Here is a 27,281-nt window from a genome sequence, read left to right as displayed (position 1 = left end):
ATAAGCTGAAACAGTCACATGAGGAATCTGTCTTATGTATTATTAGATGTAAAGATCTACACTTGAAGTGAAATGGCAGGCTATGAACTTGGGAACCTTCAGATGATGACTGAAGTCATAGAAATAGTAAGAATGCTGCGGGGAGAGCAGAGGTGGAACCCTGAGGAGCACTCACATTGAAGGAGTAGACCGGGGAACCTGCTCGGGGCCTGAAAAAGGGCTTGTTTTTGCCAGTGCACAGTGCATGCTTAGTTGTAGCTAGCTCTTTGCGACCCCATTAGAGGCCACCAGGCTCCTCTGTCCAGGAATTTTCTAGGCACAGAATACTAGAGTGGGTTGCCATCCCCCTACTCCAAGGGCTCTTCCTGACCCAAGAATGAACCCATGTCTTCTGCATTGGCTGGTGCATTCCCAGAGGGCGTCACCTGGGAAGCCCAAGTGCCTGCTAAGTTGCTTCAGTCATGTCTGATCCTTTGTGACTCTACAGACCGTAAGCCACCAGGCTCCTCTGTCCGTGGACCATAGCCCACCAGGCTTCTCTGTCCATGGGATTCTCCAAGTATGAATATTGGAGTGGGTTGCTGTGCCCTCCTCCTGGGGATCTGCCCAGCCCAGGGGTTGAACCCTGTTCTCTTATGTCTCCTGCATTGGCAGGCAAATTCTTTACCACTAGCGCCACCTGGGAAGCCCAAGAAGACTGGGAAATTACAGATCCCAGGGGGAAGCTATGACAAACATAGACTGCATATTAAAAAAGCAGAGACATTACTTCGTCAACAAAAGTCCATCTAGTCAAAGCTATGGTTTTTCCAGTAGTCATGTATGGATGTGAGAGTTGTACTATAAAGAAAGCTGAGTGCTGGAGAATTGATGCTTTTGAACTGTGGTGTCAGAGAAGACTTCTGAGAGTCCCTTGGACTGCAAGGAGATCCAACCTGTCCATCCTAAAGGAAATCAGTCCTGAATATCCATTGGAAGGACTGAAGCTGAAGCTGAAGCTCCAATACTTGGGCCACATGATGCAAAGAGCTGACTCATTGGAAAAGACCCTGATGCTGGGAAAGATTGAAGGCAGGAGGAGAAGGGGATGACAGGATGAGACAGGTTGGATGTCATCACCGATCGATGGACATGAGTTTGAGCAAGCTCCAGGAGTTGGTGATAGACAGGGAAGCCTTGCGTGCTGCAGTCCATGGAGTCACAAAGTCAGACACGACTGAGCAGCTGAACGGACTGAACTGAGGGGGTGATGGCACCAGTGAAGATCATTAACATAAACTCTGCTAATAGGCAAGTAAAATAAAGACTTGAAGTGTCCCATAGACTTAGCAATAAATAGCTCTTTTCCTTGGTAAGCTTAATGAGATAGAAAAGTTAAGTTTTTTGTTTTTATTTCAGAGGACATTTATTTATTTACAACTTTGTTGAAATATAATTAACATATAACATTGTGTAAGTTTAAGGTGTACAGTGTAATGCTTAGGTACACACACACACACACACACACACACACACGCATATAAATATATACACATGGGCTTCCCTGGTGGCTCAGTTGATAAAGAATCCACCTGCAATGCAGGAGACCCCGGTTCAATTCCTGGGTTGGGAAGATCTGCTGGAGAAAGTATAGGCTACCCACTCCAGTATTCTTGGGCTTCCCTTGTGGCTCAACTGGTAAAGAATCTGCCTGCAATGTGGGAGACCTGGGTTTGATCCCTGGAGTAGGAAAAGCTACCCATGCCAGTATTCCGGCTTGGAGAATTACATGGACTGTATAGTCCATGGGCTTGCAGAGAGTCAGACATGAGTGAGCAACTTTCAGTATACATATATGCGTGATGTATATATGTGATCACAACATGATCACAACATCATATCTCCTTACATTTTTACATTTTTTTTTTCTTGCAGTGAGAACTTAAGTTTTTTAATAAAGGAAAATTTATTCCAGTTCTTCCTCAGATTTTTAACACTGCAGTTCCCAATTGGTAGACTCCTGAGACTCTGACTCTTGAATAGATTGAATGAGCATTACAACTTCTTATAGATGTGGTTATGATCAGTAGAATTTAAAAATCATTAGAAAACGTTTGCTTTTGGATATTTTATGGTTTTGTAACATCAACAGAGACCAAAGTGATTCTGCTGACATTTGAGTGTCTGAAATGTTTTGGCTTTATAAAGGGAGCCCTGCAGGACTCTTTTTCATGATATAGCTGGTCATTAGATGGTTATGTTAGGGAGGAATAAATCTTCCTCTACCTTTCTTTGTTTTTTCTGGCTCATCTAAAAAATTAAATTGACAAATTAAATTGACACAGGACAGATTAACAGGAGAAAATCAAGGTTTAATGATATGTCTGTGTGGGAGAAATCCAGGGAAACTGCATAACTCCCCAAAATGGCCAAAACCCTCACCTTAAATACCATCTTCGGCTGAAGACAAAAGATGGGGACATGCTGGTTTGGAACTTAAAAGATGGGGGTGAGGTAATTCACATGAAGACGGAAAAGCAGGTGTTTGGTAAACCAGTGTTTGCTGGGCCACGCAGAAAGAGTGGCACACTGCAGGCTCTGGTCTCTACATCCTGCTGAGTTTCCCTCTTAACATCTAGCCCACATTCCTTGTAGATCTCTTTAGTGATTGCTCTGTTCTGGGCACAGAGACTCTATCTAAAACATTTCTGGGTCATGAGAGGGGAAGATCAAAGTTTCTTCCTGCGTCTTTCAGGCCTTTGTTTGTTTTTAGCTAGCTCAGAATAATCCACATGCCAAAGGGATATTTTGGTAAATCATTGAGATGTGCACTTCTGTGTGTGCTGCAGTTAAATTAAAAAGTTCAGGGGGCTTTTGAAGTGACTGTCGCAGGACCCTCTAGAACTGCTGCACTGAATTAGGGTTTCTGATATGCCTGTGCCAAATAACAGAAGCGCTGCAGCACAGTCCCCCCGCTCTTCCTGTGGGGCCCCAGTCTGTGGCAGGGTGGTGATGAGTTACTACAGACTTTTTGATGGAGTCATGGTGACTTGGAATTTTCAGTCTTAACTGGGAAGATTCCAGACAGACTCACAATAGTTCATTTGTCTTATCTTGTATATTTAAAAATTTAGGAAACTTAAACCCAAGCCTGCCTTTTCAGCCTTCAGTTTAACCATAATATAAAGCTGCTGGGGAGAGGAATATTCCCCCCTCTACCCTCCTTGAGTTCTTGTGGCTGGACTAATAATAAACTTGACATGAGACAGATTAACAAGAGAAAAACAAATTTTAATTCATCTGCCTGGCGGGGTCTCACAGAAATGGGACCTCACAGAAAGACCTCTCACAGAAAGAGGCCAAAGCAGTCAGCTTTTATGTTCATTCAACAAAGAAACAATAAATTTTTGAGGAATTGATTAGGACGATGGGGCCTCCTACGGTAGCTCAGTAGTAAAGAATCCACCAGGGCTTGATCCCTGGATCACAAAGGTCCCCTGGAGAAGGAGATGGCAACCCACTCCAATATCCTTGCCTGGAAAATTCCATGGACAGAGGAGCCTGGCAGTCTATAATCCATGGGACTGAAAGTCAGACATGACTTGGCAGCTCAACGGCAACAACAAAGCAGCCTCTGGATGCAGGGAATGCACATTTCACGTGAGATTTGCTTCCTGTTTTCAGGGAGACCGGAGTGTCAGAGTGTCCCTCTTGCATTGTCCATTTCTTAAATAACTTTAATTCAAAATACTCAATATGCCATTGAGAACCATGGGGTAGCCTACTGTGGACCCCAGCAGTGCTCCTGTTCCGCTTATAGTCTACTTGTTGTTCAGTCCACTTAAATGTGTTTTATCACTGCAAGATATGCACATACCTTGCTTGTTTCCATTTTGCTGTTATTCTTTGTATTTTGTGATGCAGCTGAGGTTCTACTTGCATTAGAACTACTTGGAGGACTTATTAACATGCATATTCCTGGCTCTACCCAAGACCTACTAAAAAGTAATTTCTGTGAATTGGGGCCTGGGATTTTTCATTTTAGTAAGTTCCCCAGGCAGTTCCTCAAGTGATTGAGAGCCACTGCTCTACCGTTCTAAGCAGGCTTTCAAGCATCAGTTCAGCTTTTCTTTCTCTATGATGTAATTGTCTTTGCTTAGGAAGATCCCCTTCAGAAACCCTTTTGGTACTTTTCATTGGCTGTAGATCTTCTGCAACTTTGTACTTAAAACCTTCCTGCAATTTTATATGGTTTCTGACAAGTACTCAAGTTACAGGTACTCAACTCTGCCTCTGTAGCATGAAAGCAGACATGGACAATCCATAAATGAATGAGTGTGATTATGTCCCAGTAAAGCTGTAATTTCACACAGTTCCCATGTCATGATTTGGGCGTTGGGGGCACACCGCTCGACTTGTGGGGTCTTAGTTTCCCAACCAGAGACTGAACTTGAACCCTCATTAGGGAGAGTGCAGAGTCCTAACCACTGGACCACCAGGGAATTCTTTGAAATGTTACTCTTGTTTCTCAACCACTTAAAAATGAAATGCTGAGCTTAAAGGCCATTCTGAAAGTAGACAGTGGACTGAAATTGGCCATATAGTTCACCAACTCCCTGTTCAACTGTATCTGCCCTAACACAGTGTTGGTGAATATATAGTAAGTATTTGAGTACCAAGTGAGTGAATTAATTGTTAACACTAGTGATTTTGTGTAGAGCATATTGGCCATAGTTCACCAACCCCTTGCTAACTGGATTTACCCTAACACAGTGTTGGTGAATATATAGTAAGTATTTGAGTACCAAGTTAGTGAATTAATTGTAACACTAGTGATTTTGTGTAGAGCATATTGGCCATAGTTCACCAACCCCTTGCTAACTGTATTTACCCTAACACAGTGTTGGTGAATATATAGTAAGTATTTGAGTACCGAATGAGTGAATTAATTGTAACACTAGTGATTTTGCATAGAACATATGTTGTTCATCTTTGTGTATTATCTGGTATACTAACTGATTCCGAAATGTTTGACAGCTCACTTTTTAATTTTCTCTGAGAGTTAATGCCAAGACTATCAGTGTTTTCTGTTTTCTTGAATCAACCGCTTTCCCCCCGCCCCCGTGTGTCTAAATAGGAAGGCCCGAACAGTTTGATTAATGAAGAGGAGTTCTTTGATGCTGTTGAAGCTGCTCTTGACAGACAAGATAAAATAGAAGAACAGGTATGTAAATTTTTAAAATTTTTAAAAATCCTTGGTGTATATTTCATATAAATAGAATTTGAAATCATGATCCTAATAACCTAAGAAATGAACTGTGTCTACATTGAGTCACAAATAAAGAAGAACCTTTATAAGTCACTTTCTTCATTGATCAATTTTCAAACAATAGAAAGGAAGATTAATAATTGTTTAAACGAAGCATGCATAAATAATATGAAATTGAATGGAAATACTCTGCCTGTTCTCTTTGAAGTATCCAATTTTCAGTTCAGTCCAGCCATTTAGTCATGTCATTCTCTGTGACCCCATGGACTGCAGTACTTCGGGCTTCCCTGTCCATCACCATCTCCCGGAGCTTACTCAAACTCATGTCCATCAAATCAGTGATGCCATCCAACCGTCTCATCCTGTCATCCCCTTCTCCTCCTGCCTTCAATCTTTCCCAGCATCAGGGTCTTTTCTATTGAGTCAGTTCTTCACATCAGGTGGCCCAAGTATTGGAGTTTCAGTTTCAGCATCAGTCCTTCCAGTAAATATTGAGGACTGATTTCCTTTAGGATGGACTGGTTGGATCTCCTTGCAGTCCAAGGGACTTGCAAGAGTCTTTTCCAACACCACGGTTCTAAAGCATTAATTCTTTGGCAGTCAGCCTTCTTTATAGTCCAACTCTCACATCCGTACATGACAACTGGAAAAACCGTAGCTTTAACTAGATGGACCTTTGTTGGCAAAGTAATATCTCTGTTTTTAAGTAGCCTATCTAGGTTGGTCATAGCTTTTCCTCCAAGGAGCAGCCGTCCTTTAATTTCATGGCTACAGTCACCATCTGCAGTGATTTTGGAGCCCCCCCAAAATAAAGTCTGTCCCTGTTTCCATTGTTTCACCAGCTGTTTACCATGAAGTGATGGGACTGGATGTCATGATCTTCATTTTTTGAATGTTGAATTTTAAGCCAGCTTTTTCACTCTCCTCTTTCACTTCCATCAAGGGGCTCTTTAGTTGTTCTTCACTTTCTGCCATAAGGGTGGTGTCATCTGTGTATCTGAGGTTACTGATATTTCTCTCAGTCAATTTTATTATCATTCTATTATCATTATCCAATTTTATTATCATTCTGTTAATATAAAGTATATATTTGCTCTGAGTAAAACAGTCTCTTTGAATTCCTCTTCATCACCAAATACTATATGAATTCGAAAGGAAGATGACCAAGAGTTTATTTTTGTTCTACGTTAGTACCACTCAGTTTTTATTAACTCATTTATTGCTTTCACTACCTTCACCTTTCTCACTTTTAACTTTGCTTAGTGTTTTATCATCATTAAATTCACAGCAGTTATACCAAGCCCCTTCTGTGGAAATTGAAGGGAAGTATTTCTTAAATCCTTCAACTCAGTTTCAAAATTAATTTGGGTCTTCACCTTTAGAGGCTCCCCTGTGACTCAGATGGTAAAGAATCTGCCTGCAGTGCAGGAGACCCAGGTTCAATCCCTAGGTTGGGAGGATCCCCTGGAGAAGGGAATGGCTACCCATTCCAGTATTCTTATCTAGAGAATTCCATGGATGGAGGAGACTGGTGAGCTACAGTGCATGGGTCCCTAAGAATCAGACACAATTGAGCAACTAGCACTTTCACTTTCTTTCACTTTTTCACTTGACCTTAATTCTGCAACAGTGCAGTTACCATGTATTACCACTAGATGGTACCATATATTACCACTAGGTTCCTAACATTGTACAGGAGGCTGTGATGAAAACCATCACCAAGAAAAAGAAATGCAATAAGGAAAAATGGTTGTCTGAGGAGGCCTTACAAATAGCTGAGAAAAGAAGAGACAAAAAAGGCAAAGGAGAAAAGGAAAAGTATATCCATCTGAATGCAGAGTTCCAAAGAATAGCAAGGTGAGTTAAGAAAGCCTTCCTAAATGATCAGTGCAAAGAAATAGAGTAAAAAAATAGAATGGGAATGACTAGAGATCTCTTCAAGAAAGTTAGAGATAACCAAGGGAAGATTTCATGCAAGGATGGGCACAATAAAGGACAGAAATGGTATGGACCTAACAGAAGCAGAAGGTATAAAGAAGAGGTGGCAAGAATACACAGAACTATACAAAAAAGATCTCTGTGACCCAGATAACCACGGTGGTGTGATCACTCACCTAGAACCAGACATCCTGGAATGCTAAGTCAAATGGGTCTTAGGAAGCATCACTATAAACAAAGCTAGTGGAGGTGATGGAATTCCAGGTGAGCTGTTTCAAATCCTGAAAGATGATGCTGTGAAAGTGCTGCACTCAATATGCCAGCAAATTTGGAAAACTCAGCAGTGGCCACAGGACTGGAAAAGGTCAGTTTTCATTCCAATCTTAAAGAGAGGCAATACCAAAGAATGCTGAAACTACTGCACAGTTGCTCTCATCTCACATGATAGCAAAGTAATGGTCAGAATTCTCCAAGCCAGGCTATGTGAGCTGGGTATGTGAACTGAGAATTTCCAGATGTTGAAGCTGAGTTTAGAAAAGGCAGAGGAACAAGAGATCAAATTGCCAGCATCCGTTTGATCATAGAAAAAGCAAGAGAGTTCCAGAAGAACATCTACTTCTGCTTCATTGACTATACTAAAACCTTTGACCGTGTGGATGACAACAAAATGGAAAATTCTTCAACAGATGGGTTTACCAGACCACCTTACCTGCCTCCTAAAAAATCTGTATGCAGGTCAAGAAGCAACACTTAGGACTAGACGTGGAACAACGGACTGATTCCAAATCGGGAAAGGAATACTTCAAGGCTGTATATTGTCACCCTTCTTATTTAACTTATATGCAGAGTACATCATGAGAAACACTCGGCTGGTTGAAGCACAAGCTGGAATCAAGATTGCCGGGAGAAATATCAGTAACCTCAGATATGCAGATGATACCACCCTTATGGCAGAAAATGAAGAAGAACTAAAGAGCCTCTTGAAAGTGAAAGAGGAGAGTGAAAAAGCTGGCTTAAAACTCAACATTGAAAAAACTAAGATCATGACATCCAGTCACATCACTTCATGGCAAATAGATGGGGAAACAATGGAAACAGTGACAGACTTTCTTTTCTTGGGCTCCAGAATCACTGCAGATGGTGACTGCAGCCATGAAATTAAAAGATGCTTGCTCTTTGGAGGAAAAGCTATGACCAACATAGCATATTAAAAAGCAGAGACATTACTTTGCCAATAGAGGTTCGTCTAGTCAAAGCTATGGTTTTTTCGGTACTCATGTATGGGTGTGAGAGTTGAACCATAAAGAAAGCTGAGTACTGAAGAACTAATGCTTTTGAGCTGTGGTGTTGAAGAAGACTCTTGCGAGTTGCTTGGACAGCAAGGAGATCAAACCAGTCAATCCTAAAAGAAATCAACCCTGAGTATTCATCAGAAGGACTGATGCTAAAGCTGAAACTCAAATACTTTGGCTACCTGAAGGCAGGAGGAGAAGGGGATGACAGAGGATGGATGGTTGGATGGCATCACTGACTCAATGGACATGAATTTGAGCCAGCTCTGGTAGTTGGTGATGGACTGGGAGGCCTGGTGTGCTGCAGTCCATGGGGTTGCAAAGAATCAGATATGACTGACTGAGTGACTGAACTGAACTGAACTTAACCACTAGATGGTACTTAGGCTTGAATTTTAGTTATTCTTCTCAAGACTATAAACATCTTAGAAATAAGTCATGTGTGTCAGTTATATACCCTAAATTAACTTGCATAGAAAAATTGGCTTGTTATTTAAGGCAGTGACGGCTGTTGTGCTGCCAGCTCTAGATGGGCACTTGCCACCTGCCTCTTCATGGATTAACTCACGGGTGCTGCTGCAACCGCTGTCCTTCAGCACTGCCTGAACAGAGTACAGGTTGGAGAGGAGGGATGAGGCGCTCCGTGCTCTGGGAAAATTGGCAGAATAGGCCTTCAGATAGATATTTTTAGGAGGTGATTTTATGAGTCCAGTTCTTGCATCTCATATCTAGAAAAGATACTGAATTCCTTCATGGTAATGTCTGCTACTGATGACTAGCTGAAATATGCAAAAATGCAGTTGATTGCATATACTCCCCCTTCACCAAAATCACAAATATGCTGACCTTCCCTCACTACCTTTTTGGAGCAGTGTCTCAGAGCTATCTGACATGCTGTCTCCTAGGCTGTGGTCCTCATTTTGCCCCAAGTGAAACTTAGCTCACAGCTCTCATGTTGTATATTGTTTTTAAGTTGATAGTGCCCATTTACTGATCTGTCTACCCAGGTAAGTCATCTGCAACGGTGGCTGTTTGCTTTTCACGTTCATTTTATAGATCTCATTCCCATTTTTTAACATGCAGAACTCTAAAACTTTCAGTTCCTAAGTGAGTTCTCATTTTGGGTGCCAAAAATATAGCATCTGATATAGCATCCTTGTATTTGTTTTTTTAGGGTGTTTAGGGTTTTTTTGGTTAGTTTTTTTCCCCTTCACTGTGTTTTTCCTTTTGTTTTAATCTGGGTTATTTGGGGGAGAGTTTTGAACTGTGCGATCGAGACAAGTTAGTCTTGAGTTTTGCCACTGACTATGTAGCTCAACACTTATTGCTTAAATCCTCTGGGCCTTGGTTTTCTAGTCTTTGAATCAAGGGCTTGGACAGGATGACTTAGATCATCTCTTCTGGCTTAAAAATGCTCCTCTACTGAATAGATGGTGGTTGAGTTGGAATTGAAGAGAATCAATGAAAACTTGTTTAGACTTTGGAAAAAAAGAAATATTCAAGGGGCTCTCAATATCTTTGGTCTAAGGTTAGTACCTTTGGAATCTGAAAGAAAATCAGGATACATCAAGTGTCAAGATTTGGCAAGGCTTGTGTCTTTAATGTAGATTCATAATTGAAATATTTATAAATACTAAACTGTTAAGTAGTTAAATGTTACATTATTCACTCTTAAGCTGCAAAATACACTTTGTAACCTTCCTGTTTAAAATTATGTGCTTTCTTAGTCGCAGAGTGAAAAGGTCAGGTTACATTGGTCTACTTCAATGCCATCTGGAGATGCCTTTTCTTCTGTGGGGACTCACAGATTTGTCCAAAAGGTAAGCTAATGCCAGAGTTTACTGAAAGTATATGCTATATTCTTCACTGTTGATGAAACTATCCTGTTATATAAGTTTTCTTCATTTTCCTGAATTTAAGTAATGAGATTTTTTTCATTTGGTATTACATGATTTCTTCCATAGACATCCTCCAAAAACTGTTAGAAATCTTCTTCTGAATATAATGTTCTTCCATTTTTATTTAAGGGAAAAGAAGGGTGGGGAAGAGGGAATGGCTTGTCCAAAACAGTTAACCAGAAACGTAGCCAGTGATATTAAATCTTTTTTCTCTGGGGTTAAGTGGTACCATTTTGTATTATTGGCAGCCTGCATTCTTTATAGAAAGATTTTGGATCATTACACATAAGAGGTGCATGAAGTCAGCGCTCGCTGCTGAGCCTGTTCCGTATAGTGCTCTGTTCTCTCTTTCTTTATCTCGTGTTTGGAAGTTGGTACTGAATGCTCTGTTGTGCCTTTGTTCTGATGACTTGGTTTTTTCTTTGTCTGTCTCTGGTAGCCCTATAGTCGCTCTTCCTCCATGTCTTCCATTGATCTAGTCAGTGCCTCTGACGATGTTCACAGATTCAGCTCCCAGGTACTGTATGAATGTATAGAGTGGACTTGAGTCTTTCTGTGCTATATTTCAGCCTGCTTTCCCAGTTCCTAGAAGTCTTTTGATTAGGCCACTTGTTTTGGTTTGAATTTTAAATAGTAACATCAAACATTAAACAAGCCTTCCTTATCTGCTAAATAGTTTCTCTGTCAGGCATGCATGTGCCCTTTGTATCCTCTGTTGTGAATAGCTTGGAATTTCACCACATAGGAGGCACTCCTGAAAGATTTCAAATTGAACTGAAGCTAGTAGAAGGTATCTGGTTTTTAACTATCCTGTGATATCTGTTTCTTCAGACAGGATTCAGCAACTTTTGTGAACATGGTCTATAGGATATGTTATAGCATCACAGCGGGTTTCAAGTCTCACTTCCAATATAATTTAAAATATCTCATGATATATTCAACAGGGAAATAACTTTTTAAATAAAATTTGTCTCATTACCATTAAAAGTTTTGTTGAACTGGTTGTATTTTCCTTAGGTAGATTACCTTTGGAAATGAGTATTCCTGTCCATATGATAAATCTGTGGAAATTGATTTTAAATTATTTAGTATCAGCATCATTTAGGAATTTAGGATAGGGATTTGGATGTGTGCAGTGTCTGCCCTCATAATAAAATCGAGCATCAGCATTAGATTAAAAAAATTTTTTTAATCTTCACATACTTGCCATTCAACCTTTTTTTTTTATGGTGATTGCATTTCATTTGTGATATATCATCATATGTTAAGAACCTGAACTCTCTAGTCAAAATGACCAAGTTTAAATCCGGTTTCCTGCATGATATTTGACAACTTTTCTAACTCCTCTGTGCTTTGCTTCTGTCATCTAGCTAGGACTGTGTTAAAACTAGAACCTAGCATGTAGTAAGTGCTCAATAAGTAAGCTTTTATCATTGTAATATTATTTCTTTGAGCTAATCAAAATTATCTGCATTAATTTTTTCTCTCAAGAGTTTGATAGTAAATGATTTTTAAAAATCAGTTTAAACCAGGTGTATGAATAAAATTTACATTAGTTTTCAACAATGTAATAAAGAAGAAAATTGTTTACGACTCAGGTTTTTTTCTGACTTTTGTAGCTTTTTTCTCTTTGAACATTTTTGGAAAAGAGATATGTCAGTTCCTCATCAGAAATTACCCTTAGCCAGATTTATTACAGTATTTCTCACCTCCTGCTAATTCATTTATGCATGCTTTTAAAATAGTGACTTTTATTTTACAATAAATCAGTGACCAAACTGAATAATACTGGGAGACTGGTTTATTTGCTAAGCTCCACCTTGAATTGCAGTAATAAAATAACAGACTCTTTAAAAGACATCATTACTGGTCACTATTTTCTCTTAAAATCTAGAAATATACAGGCTATAAATTAAAGAAAATGTAATGAGAGCAAGAAAAGAATTTGAACTGTTTATAGGTGCCTAAGAATTAGGGCTTCAGAACTGAGACCTGGACCTTAGTTATAGAGTATATAAAACAACTGAAAGCCTTCAGATACAAGTGAAATGTCGAGGAGCAGGTGCCCATATTTTTACAAGACTTCCAAATGTAGCTTACTTCTTCACCTAATTTCTTGTGTAACTCAGTTGAGAAAAATCTTTTTAGTATTTTTTTTTCCTAATGTACAATGCTCATGATTGATCTGGTTTTGTTTTTAAAAGCTTTTGGTTATTCTGCTCTTTTATATGCCCAAAGGGGAAATTAAGAGCAATAGCATTGAGTAAATACTTGAGGTCTCCAAGTATTTACTGTCTTGCTAAAGTATTTGTTATCATTAGCATAGTTGGGCTCTGGCAGTTAACTGTTGTTTAATTTGGCTGTGCCATCTACATACAAATAACTGGCTCATGATCACTTTGTTCTTGTTGGTATGTAATGGTCATAGTCCTGCTTAAAGAGGATAATTAAAAGTAAAACTGAGATTGCCCCTGAAAATAACTTCAAATAAAACGTATGACTCTCTTAGGAAATTGGGCCTCCCTGGTAGCTCAGCTGGTGAAGAATCTGCCTGAAGGAGCACATGACAGCCTACCGCAGTACCCTTGCTTGGAGAATCCCCATGGACAGAGCAGCCTGGCCGGCTACAGTCCATGGGGTCACAAAGAGCTGGGCACGACTGAGCGACCAAGCACAGCACTAGGAAATAAGTAGTAACACATGAATCTTTTGGACAGGTGTTGGAAATGAAGTACCCCTAAATGAAAGGATATAGAAAGTAGGAAAGAATTAGATTCATAAATGAATCTTTTTGGCCACAGTTATTTCCGTAACACAGTTACCATGTAAAGGTGTCAACTCACAGACCAAAGGAAAATAAAAAGCATCCTTAGTTGGAAAAAAAAGAGAGAAAAGCAAAGGGTGGGTAGTACATCTACGGGTTAATGTGTGATGAGAATCACCGTTGCAAAAAAAAGTCTGTGTAAAGCTTTTGCCCACTTTTGTCCTTAGTAACTTTACTGTTGTGGTAATTCTCTATTTCACCCCTCCCTTTTTTATTATATAAAATAAAATTGCTAATTACTTTTATGCCGATAAATGCTAATTTAGAACTAGAACATAGACTAAAATAATAGATCACTATTAATATTCTTATACATATCCTTTTTTCATATATATGTATATTGAGTAAAATTACATACCTTAGTAATAGTTTTTTCCTACCAATGTAGATAATTCTATATATACTGTTTTGTATAAAAACTAACATTTTTTTTGTTTTGTTTTTTAAACACCTGTAGTTGGACCCATCTTTCCATCAGTAAATATAGGTTTAGATCTCCTTGTCTGTTGTATGACTATGCATGCTAGATTTACCTGCCTAATATTGAACATTTATTTTCAGTTAGTCTCTATTGTTTAATAAATAGTGCTACCTAGGCATCCCTGTATAGACACTTTCTCTGTATATACATCTTGGTACATTTATCCAATTATTTTCTTAAAATATATTTCTAGAAGAAGTTTTAGGACAGAGGTCATGCACACACCTAAGTTTTTTTATTCTTATTGCCAGACTATCCATTAGAGAAGTTGAACCAGCTACACTCCCGGGTCAGTTTTCTTTTGCTATCCTGACACTGAATATTATAATTCAGTTAATATTTGCCACTGTGATAGACTAAAAGTGTTAATTTTGCTCCTTGACTGTTTGCGTTTTTCAGTGAATTGACTATTCATATCCTTGACCATTTTTCTTTTGGGTTAGCAGTATACTATTAACTTGTTAATAAATTATTGTGTCCAGCAGATCCCTTTATGACCCTGTAACAATAAGCGTAGCTGTATTCCTTTTACATGGATAAGAAAAAGAGGTTCAAACTCTGTTTGAGCCCTCCTGAGACTTTTGCTCATTACACCTTTGTTGTGCCATTGAAGGACAATTTCCTTTAGATCCGCCCTTCTAAAGCAGCGTACTGAGCGACTGATGTGAAGTGAAAGGAAAGGTAGGCATGGGAGTGCCATCGCCTCCAAAGGTGTCGTATCTCCAGTCTTTCATCGCCCATTTGCTGTGAGATGCTGTTATGTCAGCTGACCATTTTCAACTCAAGGTGCGAAAAACCAAGGACACGATTCCCAAAATTATGCTTAGGCTAAAATTCACCCTTCTTGTTTTTTAAGTGGTAGATACTTCTAGTAACATTATTTTCTAGTATATCAGATTTTGAACCTGATAAGGTAGAAATTTGGGCAAATATTTATTCATGTCATCCAATTAATGGTCCCTAGCGTTACACTTATTTTTGATATAGAGTCATAACTGGAAACAGTAAATGGAGCATCTTTGTATCTGAAATATGAGTGTGGTCACAAAGGCCCAATCCATTGCCCCTGTAGTAACATTGGTGCTGCATTATTTTAAGATAAAATCCATTACAGTGAGATTTTACTGGTATCATCTTTGTTTGTAACCTTAATATTGTTACTTCAAGGAATATACCATAATGGATAAAGATTCCTTGGTGAAGGCTTTGAAGACACGGCTAATAAAGTAATTGGGTACTTCATTAGTTTTGTTAATTTCCTAGGAGCACAGTAGTGAATACATCTTGTTTGTTTCTCTGTTGGGTGTTTTCAAGCCCTCTTAAGGAAGTAAATGAGGACAAAAGACTGAAAACTTTTCCATAGATGTAGTGGTAGCTATAATAGGAATTCTGTTGCTTCATCTGTCTAGCAAGACAATGTTAAATGCATTTACCGTACATTGTTTCAAACTTAAGTTACCTCCTGTCAGTTTGTATTTGTGGAATCTGGTTTCTTTTGCATCAAAACACAAATCAAAAACAGCTTCTCATTTTTCAGACATTTGAAGTAACTAATTTAGGAATACTCTCCCAAATAGAAACACAATTACCTGCATATTTTTTCAACAAAAGAACTAAATGGCACTAAAGTTATTTTAAGCAGAACTCTCTTTGTTTTTTTAGCAGAATAAAATCCTTAACATTCTTCTTTCACAAATAATCCATTTAAAGTAGGGCCTCTTTGGGAGAAATATTTCTTTCTACCTCTAACCTCATAATAAATACAGATGTTCTTAACTCCTAGTATCCTACCGAAAAAGTATGTACATATCTAAAGATTTCTAAGATCCTGAAATCTAAAAGTGATTAAAACTAGCCTCTCATTCGTGGTGTGACGCAGACTAATGCTGTGGGCCGGTGCTGCTGTGGAGGCTCCGTTAGTGCACCTGCCTGGGACTTGCTTTGTTCCTCCTCTAATAGGACACCCTTGGTGTGTGGTGTTTGTAACTTGGAACTCTACATTAGTCATCCATCCTGAACCTCGCAGAGCAGATTGCAGAATTTTAAAGACACAAAGGTTTTATTCCCAGTCAGCCTTTGAAGTTATGTTTTCTAATTAAGGCTTTATAAAATTATAGATGTATAAAATTATAGATGTCATGTTTTAAAATTTCTTCCAGTTCTCTAACTCAACACCCTTCACATTAAAGATTATGGATAAAGAAATAAGTTACTATGTAACATTTATTTAGTACAAATGTAGATTGTAGAATTTCAGCCTACACGCTATTATCAAAAACTTTTCGGATGATCATTGCCAATTAAAGAGACACTTTTAGTCATAACTACTTTCAGTAACCAAAAATGCCTTCTGAAATCCAGGAAACATGGTGTACACATCACAATAACATATTGATAATACCCTTATATGCAGAAAAATGATATCTTCAAAGTGACTAATTTTAAGAGCTCTGCCCCCAAATCATTAACGTATTTAATTCAAAATACATGTAAACCTGGTTCTTATGTTTCCCTAATGAATGTAATAGACTTTATGTAAAATAAGTTGTTAAACCTAGGAATAAATCTTAAAATTGAAGCATAATATACATATTTTTCAGTTCTTTTCTGCCTTCTTTTAATGTTCTGTAAAACAAAATTATGAGTAAAAGTTAAGAAAATAGGACTTAGAAACTGTGTAGATGGAAAAGGGGCCAGTTTCTTTCAGAGACAATCTGTTTATCACTTCATTTCTGTTTATAAACATGTTTCATACTGGGAGGGTTTCCAGAGAACATATTTAAATGAGATCTTACCGATGAGTCAGGTTTCTTGGAGTATGAACTATTTGACTCTTATTTGTTTATAAAAGATGTGTCAAGATAATTTGATAGTTAAAAGCAGAGGTTGCAATTAAAATTTAGTAAAAGAAATTTAGTTAGAAATTTAGAAAGAATGTAGAATAATGAAATGGAATCAGGTATATGGAGAGGTTGGTTATTTTTTAAGTTGGCTTATATTCATGATAAAAGAGTTGAGTAAAATAACAAAAATTTTCTTTTTGTAGAGAAATCTTGACACACAACAAGCTTTCTAATATCTCCGTAGTATTTAACTACAGAAACACTGGCCTAGATGGTTTCTTTGTGCCCCTTCTACGCTTAATGCTCCATGATTTTATGCTTTAAGACGTTATCTTTGTAAGAATGCATATTGTAGGAAAGGAAGGAGTAATTCTTTTTTTCCAGAAAACACACATTTTGGTCTCTTGATGCACATTAGGCCAGTGTTAAGTAGAGTGAAGCACCTTCTTTCCCCACATTTCTCCTTCCTGTCATTAACCTGGATATGATATCTGGAATGTGGACTAAAACTCTTCAACACTGTATAAAACCTACTAACCTTTGTGCATTTGGTTGCTTAGCTTTCTAAAAACATCATTTCTGAACTGAAATAACTGAATACCATTCTGTTTTAGAGATTACTGGATGTGGATTCTGACGGGTCTGTTTTTCTTTTTAAGGTTGAAGAGATGGTGCAGAACCACATGACCTATTCCCTGCAGGATGTAGGTGGAGATGCCAACTGGCAGCTGGTTGTAGAAGAAGGCGAGATGAAGGTAATCCCTGCAGGCTCGTTGCAGCCCGTTGCAGTCAGACTGTTACTGTTGCTGATCTAAGTAGGATAGCACTTACAGTTTTCTTTTAAGTAAGTTATTACAGGTGATTGAAGAAACTCTAAATGCTGAGAAATAAAATATCTCTCTGCTTCCCTGGTTTAGCGTTTACATAATTTTTTTATGATTATAGTATAAATCTATACCCAAATTTTTCTGTTTTACCTTGGCCATGGAGAAAATGGGTTTTGATGTGAACAGGTCACAATTCGCTAATGACTGGATATTTCTCTCTCTTTAAATAGACTGAATGTTGTGCCCAGGTGTTAACTTTTTCCCTCTTTGATCTATACCTCACTTCTTGTTCTTTCTCTCAACTGCTTCCTTTTTTGGACATTGATTAGCTAATCTTGCTCATATCTCTAAACACAAGACAGTAAGAGCAAGGGACAAGAGATTGAGCGTTCAGTTGAAAACCAACAGTATCATTGAATTTTGGATTACTTTATGCCCAAGGCACAATGCTAACGATAAAGAGATATTTAATAAGGTTCCCTCCAAGCTGAAACTTTGGTTGGAAGGAGGATATTGACATTTAAAAGATACAATTATTTAGCTCTATCAGATAATATTGAATGAAAAGTACAGGTGAATACTGGAGAAAAATTGAAAGAGATCTCAGATTTGAGACAGATTGTTTTACATCAAGGACTATGACTAGAAATGGAAACAAGGTTATCACAAAGGTGAGGCGAGGGCATTTATATTCAGGAGTTCTGTACAGATTTTTGACCAGAATTATTCTAGCAAGTGAGATACAGTATTAGATGTTGGAATTTACTCTCCTCCTGAATAGGGAACAAATTAAGAAATCAGAGGAGATAAGCAAATGAGAGACCAGTATGTTAGTTATAATTCTGACAGTCTGATTAGAGAACATAAAGGCCAGCTGTCATGAGGTCTTACTAATTTGTTTCCCCAGAATGACACATAATATTTCTGACATAACTAGGTAGTCACAGGCCTTCCCCCACAAGAACATGCCCCCAAAGCAGCCCAGCACACATCCTGCCCACAGGAGAAGGGGTTCAGCCAAGCCTGCCTGGCCCTCCTTCTGTGTTCACCTTTCAGATATCCCTGTTGCCCCGCAAGGAGGGGGAAGTGAAAGGGTGAAGAGAAACCAGGAGTCGCAGTCTAGGTGGAGGTCCTTCACCTAAAGTGAGTGGCAGAAAAAAAGTGCTCCCCCAACTTTAGAGAGAGTCACTGGGGCTGGTTTATGGGGTGTATAAAATAACCCACTAAACAGAATGTGTTACTGTCTGTAGCAGTGAGCTAGCCATTGTACACAGTGACATTTTAGAAGGACTAGGCTCATAGGGATATGAAACTAGAGACCAAGAAAACCCCTTAGGAGATTCAGGTACGAGGTGATGAAAACATACCTAAAAAAGATATACAATAGTAGAAAAGTCAAGTTTTGGATGTCTTGTAGTAAGATTACTAATAAGTTTAAAAGCTATATGAAGTGTAAGGGACGAAATCAAAAGTCTAGATAGTTTCCCGCTTTGGTTACTGGAAAAATATCAGTCCCAATAACATAAATAAATATGTAAGGAAAAGATACTTTGGAGAGAGAGAGTTTAAAAGAGAAGAAATTGGGTGAAATGCCTAACGGTGTCCGGCCCCCTAGGCACTTCATAAATTGAGTGCTGGTTTCCTCTGTGATAACCTGTTTGTTTTTCAAAAGAACTTACTACAGAGCTGTCTAAAGTACCAAATCCTCTATAATTTTGAAGTAATTAATTTTGTTCAGGAGTTTATATATACAGTCTCAGTATTTAAAGCAAGATAGATCTTAAGGCATGCAACCTCATTATTTAAAAGCAAGATATCATTGATCTTTATGCGATTTTAGCGTTCTATCATTGGTGCAACAAATAATCGCGTGCCTTCTGTGTTTCAGATACGATTCTAAATGCTGGGGATACAGCAGTGAACAGAGCTGCCATATTATCCCTAAGGAGATAATGCTCTAACCAGCTATATTGGCCTTTTAGCCATGATGAATGGTCTTTGAGAATGTTCAGTAAATAATGTCTAATTTAAGTTGATGTATTTGTAGCTCTCACTCATTACATATGCATACTTTGGAATTGTAGTTTTAAATAATTTTATGTATTGTCTTTGTTAATAATTTGAAATTTAAATTTTTCTTTTGGCAGAATATTTATGTTCCATAAGTGTTTTTCAAACATGTTTTAAAATATATTCTCTAGGTATATAGAAGAGAAGTGGAAGAAAATGGGATTGTTCTGGATCCTCTGAAAGCTACCCATGCAGTGAAAGGCGTCACAGGACACGAAGTGTGCAATTACTTCTGGAATGTTGATGTGCGCAATGATTGGGAAAGTAAGCTGCCATTAATATATTTGATACAGTTTTTTAATTCTAAGTCAAATACCAAATCTAACCTGGTTTTCTTCATCTGAGCTATAGTTTACAAAGTCATAAAAACTCCAGATAGTTAGAGAAACTATCTGGAGCATCATACAGGGGACTGATAATACCCGAGCTTGTCATTGTACAAAATGCTTCTCAGTGAATTAACAGCATTTAATTCACTACAGTCCTGTGTGATAGGTAGGTAATAAAGTAAAATTCAGATAGCCTAAGTGACGTGTTAAAGACCACAGAACTAGTTAGTGGAAAAACCAAGGCTAAAATGAAAGGTCTCTATTTTATCATCTTCTTTTTTTCTATACTGGTTTATGTGATAAATTGTAGATTAAGGGGGGGCTGTGGGGGGAGTGGTGTCGGTGGGGGGTGGGGTGTTCTCAGACTTAAAACATAGTCACCTAAATCTAGGTGAACAGCTTATTCAGCTTCAATAAATTAAGGATGATAGAGAGGGAAGGGGTCATGGTGTTAGGGAATAATTTGTGCCCTAGTAATGAAGCCATGATTAGAATTACTTCCTTGCAGTGGGAGCTGGATACTGGGTCAAAGAAAATGAGGTTTCCTGGTGATTAGATCTCATTGCCACCATCTATAACCCTTAATACTAAATAAATATAAACTCCCTTCCATGTGGATGTAGCCTCTGTAGAGCGAGATCCTGTTCATTTTACTATAATGTCCACTCGTAATGTAAGTGAGTTAGTCACATACTAGGAAACAGTAATACATTTTTTGACTACTGACATTTTCTTTTCATTGCAGCAACTATAGAAAACTTTCATGTGGTGGAAACATTAGCTGATAATGCAATCATCATTTATCAAACGCACAAGGTAAGTATCTTTTAATCCCAGAAGGATTCCAGCGTAGTTGGAACAGAGACATATAAAATATTCTCTTAAAATTTGGCAGGAAATTAAGTTGTACAAAAAGATTCAAAGACTTTATTAATCACAAATTTCGTGTATTCGAAAAGTAAATCAGATTGTTTAAACAGTTTCTGCTTTAAAGCAGAAATGGGTGCAAATACAAACCTGAAAACTATCTAAAACATTATGTTAGATGAAGATATATAGTAAGTCTGGAGAAGAAAGTACTGAAATCTATTTAAATGTTTTTCTAGAATCTAGTTTCTAGAGGAAATAAATGAGTGACCAGATATGAATTGGTTTCCTGGGACAGTAATAGTCTGTGTTAAGACTCAAAAGTGAACATGATCTAAATCTGAAAGCAAGGAAAAATTGCTGAGCATCAGCTATTGAGAGGTTGTTGATCTTGCCCCAGAACACAAAGAAACATTGTCATTTAAATTGGTTTCCTTTCACTTCATTTCTTCCTCTGTTAATCTAAATATGTAAATTAGAGAATATTTCTCTTACCTTACTCTGCTCTATGTTTGTTCTTAACGTTGCCAAATATTATGTTGAATAAACAATAATAAATTAAAATTTTGGAGAGATCCACCAAAAGCAGTTTTGTATGTTATATAAGAAACATGATGATTCAGTAAGTACTTCATTTTTCTTTTCAAAATAATTTTTAATTGAGTTGAATATTTGATAATATTTCCAGTTTTGTTGTGTATTTCTTGAGCTAGTCTTGTTACCTGAGGCATGTAGTATTTAATGACTCTGACTTAGGCTTCATTTACATGACAACTACTCAAGAAAGACATAACAATGAAGATTTTGTTTTAACTTACTGATTTAGGGGGTTAGAGTCGAGTCTGAAATTTAATAGACTTTAAAATATTAGTTACTCTTTAATTTGCAGTGAAAATAAATGACCAGTCATTTAGAATCAGAAGGCTCTTATTTTCTAAAGATAATTGGTCCTGGAAAATGGCCTGCAGAAATTATTTTGCTTGTTAAATAGTAGATGGAGGGGAGGAATATATAGGTCATATTAGGATTATTTCTGGAAAACTAAAAGATTACCTAAGTAATGTATCTTATATATAACAGAATTTAAGTTACAGTTGTAGTTAGTTGAATAAATGAATTGTCCTGGCATAATTTTTTCAACAAAATCCAGTAATAATAGGGCTTCCCTGGTAGCTTAGCTGGTAAAGAATCTGCCTGCAATGTAGGAGAGACCCTGGCTCGATTCCTGGGTCAGGAAGATCCACTGGAGAAGAGATATGCTACCCACTCCAGTATTCTTGGGCTTCCCCTTGTGGCTCTGCTGGTAAAGAATCCACCTGCAATGCGGGAGACCTGGGGTCGATCCCTGGGTTGGGAAGATCCCCTGGAGAAGGGAAAGGCTACCCACTCCAGTATTCTGACCTGGAAAATTCCATGAACTGTATAGTCCATGGAGTCGCAAAAAGTCAGACACGATTGAGCGACTTTCACTTACCTTATCACTTTTCCAGTAATAATAGAGTTCTTTCTTTCTAGATTTGGCTTCTTTCATAATACAGCCTTAAAGAGCGCTACTCATCTCTTGATACTGAAGTCATTCTCTTCAAATTTCTGTCTTACCATCATCCTTATTTGCCTTCATTAGTTCTAATACGGCCACATTTTCATTTGTTTAATGGCGTCACATAGATTTGCCCAGCACTACTGTCATAAACTTCATGACATTTTGTGTCTTTAAAAGATGAACCATTTCACTTTGCAAATGATTTGGGTTGTATTAACACCGAGTTGTTGACTATTAAATTTAGCAACCAGGAAAGACTCTGCATATTTTCTCTCATTTAAAAGTATGTAGTCCAGTTTGCAGAGACCTAGATGCTGTGTCATTTCAACAGTATGTTTTTCCTTGCATACTATGAAGCTGGAAGATTCAATCGAATTCTTCAGATATGATTTTTATATCAGTGGAGCATCTTCTTTGCTCTGAACAGTTAAAACAGAGGCATAGTACTGTACTTAAAAATGGTCTCCTGGCTGTGGGAGGGGCTGATGGGGAATGATTGCTTAATGGGTGCAGACTTTCTGTTGGGAGTGATGACACATTTAGAACAAGTGGTGGCATTTATATAACATTATAAAAATAATTAAGGCCAGTCAATTGTACACTTAAAATTATAGCATTTTATGTTACGTATATGTTACCAAATTTAAAGAGAACTATAAATAACAACGTTATTCTTTAGGTGTATTCTGCAAACCCATTAACTCAATTTTCATAATCAGATCCTTTGGAGGGTGCTTTCCATTTAAAATCTGACAGATATTACCTTATACTAAAACATTTTATTAGTCTTACATTTGTTTCTTTGTTAGTTCCTTATTGAATGTAAATAAAAAGTATTTCAAATTTTCAGGACTTCCCTTGACAGTCCAGTGGTTAAAACTCGATCCCTCGTTGAGGAGCTAAGATGCTGCATGCTGTCTGAAAGTCACTCAGTCGTGGCCAACTCTTTATGACCCCATGGACTACAGTCCATGGAATTCTCCAGGCTGGAATACTGGAGTGGGTAGCCTTTCCCTTCTTCAGGGGATCTTCCCAACCCAGGAATCAAACCCAGGTTTCCCACATTGCAGGCAGAGTCTTTACCAACTGAGCTATCAGGGAAGCCCAAGAAAACTGGAGTGGGTGGCGCAGCCAAAAAGAAAACCAAAAACGGAGTTCAGACTTTCAAAAGATGTGTACTTCTTCCATAGAGAGTGTGGCCAGCTTCTCAGCGGGACGTCTTATATCTTTCTGCCATTCGAAAGATATCAGCTTTGAATGAAAATGACCCAGAGACTTGGATAGTTTGTAATTTTTCTGTAGATCACAGCAGTGCTCCTGTAAGTATGGTGTATAAATGTGTTATAATTGTACAATATAAAGTTAAATACACAACACAGCTCAGGGCAAAAGTGACCAACACACATCACACGTAAAGATTTGATAATGCTTCTTAAATTTTTGTTTATTAAAGTCGGCTTCTTGGAAGAGTGCAGCCAGTAGTGATATCTGAGAGCAACAGTCATGCCATGAACATCCCAGCAGGACTGTTCTCCTTTCCTCTTGAGGTTCTGTGACACAGCTGGATGGGTCACTAGGTAGGCTGCTTGTCACAGTTGCCTCAAGCCATGATCAACTGCAGGCAAAACTGGTTTCTACCTCGTTTTAGCTACTTTTACTACTTAGGAGGAGGGAAAACGTTCCTGATGTCAAATCAGCTTGGCATCTATTCTTCTTTTTGTTTTTTCAAGAGATAAAAGTTTAATGTACGCACACAGTTTTATGTGTAATACAGCATCAAACCATGTAGGGCATTTACTCTTATTTTATACATCCAGAAATGTATAAACACTTCTTAAGGCTATAAAACAGAACATAGAAAAATGAACAAGAGTATATTCAATACTTACAAAAAGTGATGTGATAAAGAATATAGAGTACTTTTTTCCTTTCCAATACTTCAAAAGATGTATTAATATATATACTTTTTTCTTAGTAGCATCACAAATGATCACATCTTCACATGCTTGGAGTATTATTTATATTCAATGCAAGACTATTATCATTTTTCATACACAAATTTTTTTTCTAGCTTTGTGACAGTGCAACCTTTAATCCATTCAAGTAACTTCAACCCCACACCCCATGGTTGCTGCCTCCCAACATTCAGACATTGGCATGTATTCTTCATTGGTGCTTATAAGATTTCGTTGGAAATGATGAGTTATAGTTGTGGTTAACTTAATGTAGGATTAGACCAGAAGAGGTTACAGGGTACTGGATATCTGCTACACTGGTGTTGTTATTTTTTCTTTTGGCAGCTAAACAATCGATGCGTCCGTGCCAAAATAAATGTTGCTTTGATTTGTCAGACCTTGGTGAGCCCCCCAGAGGGAAACCAGGAGATTAGCAGGGACAATATTCTATGCAAGATTACATACGTGGCCAATGGTATGTATTTTGTTTTTAGTGTTTGGTCATATGGATGTTTTTATTATCTACATGATAACTGACAGTTTGGACAAATACCATTTACAAATGTCATTTTAGTTTTTATCCATTAGATTTAGTAATTTTTAATTTGGAGAAATATATATCAAAATTACTGGGACTCTTTCAAAATATACATGTCTGAATAACTACTGTATCAGAATTTCTGAAGCTGGGGCTGGAAAGGCAAATTTGTAAACTTCATGTTTAGATCACTATTACATGTACAGTTTTAAGAACCATTTTATTAGATATATGACTCTTATAGAATATTTGTATAATTAGGAACATAAGCAACAGTGAGAAAGGAAATAAATACTTCTTTTTTTCCGAAATTTTCAAAGACCATTTAGTGACTTAGAAAAATGTTTATAACTTAAGTGGGGTGAGAGAAAGCATATAAAATACCATTTCAGTAAATTTTAAAAGAAGAAAATATGTACATATGAAAAGTTAAAAAGAAATGCTAATACTGACTTGTTGCTTGGTTGTTGGATTACTGGAAATTGTTGTTTTCTTTTTTACTTTATAACTTTGGGTTTTTGTAAAATAATAGTTGATGTAACATATTATGCTAGTTTCAGGTGAATAGTAGTTTTTCTTATTGTCAGACTTTTTAGTTTTCTAAATCTTTGTTCCCTTGTCCTTTAGTAGCTGCTAGTGATGCATTTATTTCACACTGGCCTAGTGCTGGACAGTCCTGTTCATCACTTTTAATGGTTCCTCACTCCACCCATCTCCTACCTGCAGTAAACTAGAGTCCCTCTAATCAAATGTTCAAACTTTCTTTATACAGAACCGTCATTGCTGGTATGTTTACAGAGACAGTTACGCCTGAGCAGGTTACTATTTGATTATAATGGAGTTTACTGAGTAAATCCGCCTTTAGTAAGCGGACATGCTGCTGTCTTAATATTTGCATATAGTTCGGGGAACCAGGAACATTTTAGAACAGTAGTAAATGCTTTCTGATTTGTTACCTGTTCTTATCTGGTGGTTGGTACAGTACTAAGGACTGAGTGATCAAGACTTTTTAAGAGGTGCTGTTTCAATGTGAGGAATTTTTACAGAATGAGTGCTTTTACACGTGTTTGGGGAATTACCTTAACAGCTTTCATTTTCCTTTGTCTCACAGTAAACCCTGGAGGATGGGCACCAGCTTCGGTGTTAAGGGCAGTGGCAAAACGAGAGTATCCAAAGTTTCTAAAGCGTTTCACTTCTTACGTACAAGAAAAAACTGCAGGAAAACCTATTTTGTTCTAGTATTAACAGGTACTGGAAAATGTATTTTATCCTTTTTTTAAACTTTATTTGATTAACATGGCTCTTGCAGACATAATAAGTAAGCACAAATTCCCTTATTTCTCCCTTCCCAGAAAATACTTTTAGGTTTTTCGTATATTCTTCCAGACTTGTATGTATGTACTGACATATATCTTTGATTTTCTTTTTTTCCAAAGTATTGTCTTGCAGCTTGCTTTTTCTACTTAATATATCTTGACTATTAGTACATAGAAAGATATGAGACATATAAAACTATATCATTCTTTTAACATCTGTTGTATAAATGTTGTAGAATTTATTAAGCACTGGCCCATGTTAATGTCTGGCTGGTTCCATATTTTTATTGTCAAATAATGCTGCACTGATTATCTTTGCACTAGGCACTGAAATCATTGTGTGTGGTGTTTTTTTTTTAATAAGTGGTATGTTAACATGGTTCAGAAGTCAAAGGTTTGAAAAGATACACAATAAAATATATCCCCTGTCTCCTAATCACCCAGTTTTGCACCATCACCACATACCAAAGTGTATAGGTGCTACTAGTAGTTTCTTGTGTTTTTCCAGAAGTGTTTTATTTTCACCTGAATAAGCAAATACAAGTGTATTCCTGCCACACACACCTTCATTGTTGTTGGTAAAAGGCTGCATACTGTAGGCGGGGTTCTGCATCTTGCTTTTTTACGCTTTATCTTGAAGGTCTGTCCTCATCAATGCAGAGCTGCTTTATTCTTTTTATGGCTGTGTAGAATCCCATTGTATGGATGCACATACATTTATCTAACCAGTTCTCCACTTGCAGATGTTAAAGTTGCTTCTAGCTTTTGTGGGAGCAAACAGTACTGCAGTCATATCCATGTTGTTTAGTTTGTGAGTAAATTACTACCCGTGACACTGCTGGCACTTCAGAGGTCTTGTGCATTTATAATTCAGAGAGTGCCCTCTGTAGAGGTTGTATTAATTTACCATCTCACCAGCAGTAACATTTCGGAAGTACTATTTCTCTGACACTCACACAATGTAGGAAATAAACCTTTCTGATTTTTTCCAACTCGATAGGTGAGAAATATTCTCCCAGTGCAATTTAAATTATAGTCCTCTTGGGAGTTCCCCTCTGGCCTAGTGCTCTCACCACCCTGGCCCAGGTTCGGTCCCTGGTCAGGGAACTGAGATTCCGCAAGCCACATGGCACGGCCAAAAAAAAACATAGTGTCCTCTTGTTACAGATGAGTTCCAGCATCTTTTCGTCCAGTTGGGAACTGCTTGTATAATTAAGTCTGGTTTCTGATTCTGTTTATACTGTGTTACTTCTTTTTTTTTTTTTTTTTTTCAAAAGCTTAATTTACTTTCAGACACCAACACAGGGATTAT

The 27,281-nt window shown here is 37.7% G+C and overlaps 1 protein-coding gene across 2 annotated transcripts in view; it reads left to right on the top strand.

The window, feature by feature from the left end:
- Window positions 1–27,281, top strand: part of CERT1 (ceramide transporter 1) — a 123,600-nt gene that overhangs the window by 92,333 nt on the left and 3,986 nt on the right. The window contains exons 9-17 of one of the 2 annotated variants that reach the window (XM_020880904.2): window positions 5,117–5,203; window positions 10,206–10,298; window positions 10,816–10,893; window positions 17,184–17,279; window positions 19,553–19,685; window positions 20,496–20,566; window positions 23,351–23,479; window positions 24,461–24,590; window positions 25,765–25,901. In XM_020880904.2, coding sequence (XP_020736563.1) covers window positions 5,117–5,203; window positions 10,206–10,298; window positions 10,816–10,893; window positions 17,184–17,279; window positions 19,553–19,685; window positions 20,496–20,566; window positions 23,351–23,479; window positions 24,461–24,590; window positions 25,765–25,892 — 945 coding nt within the window. In that variant the 3' untranslated portion in view covers window positions 25,893–25,901. The remainder of the gene's footprint in view (window positions 1–5,116; window positions 5,204–10,205; window positions 10,299–10,815; window positions 10,894–17,183; window positions 17,280–19,552; window positions 19,686–20,495; window positions 20,567–23,350; window positions 23,480–24,460; window positions 24,591–25,764; window positions 25,902–27,281) is intronic. The other variant, XM_020880905.2, reaches the window with a different exon arrangement.

Source organism: Odocoileus virginianus, chromosome 6 (genome assembly GCF_023699985.2).
Source record: "Odocoileus virginianus isolate 20LAN1187 ecotype Illinois chromosome 6, Ovbor_1.2, whole genome shotgun sequence".
NCBI lineage: Eukaryota > Metazoa > Chordata > Mammalia > Artiodactyla > Cervidae > Odocoileus > Odocoileus virginianus.
Note: the sequence above shows the minus strand (reverse complement) of the source record. Positions and strands in the feature narration are given on the sequence as shown.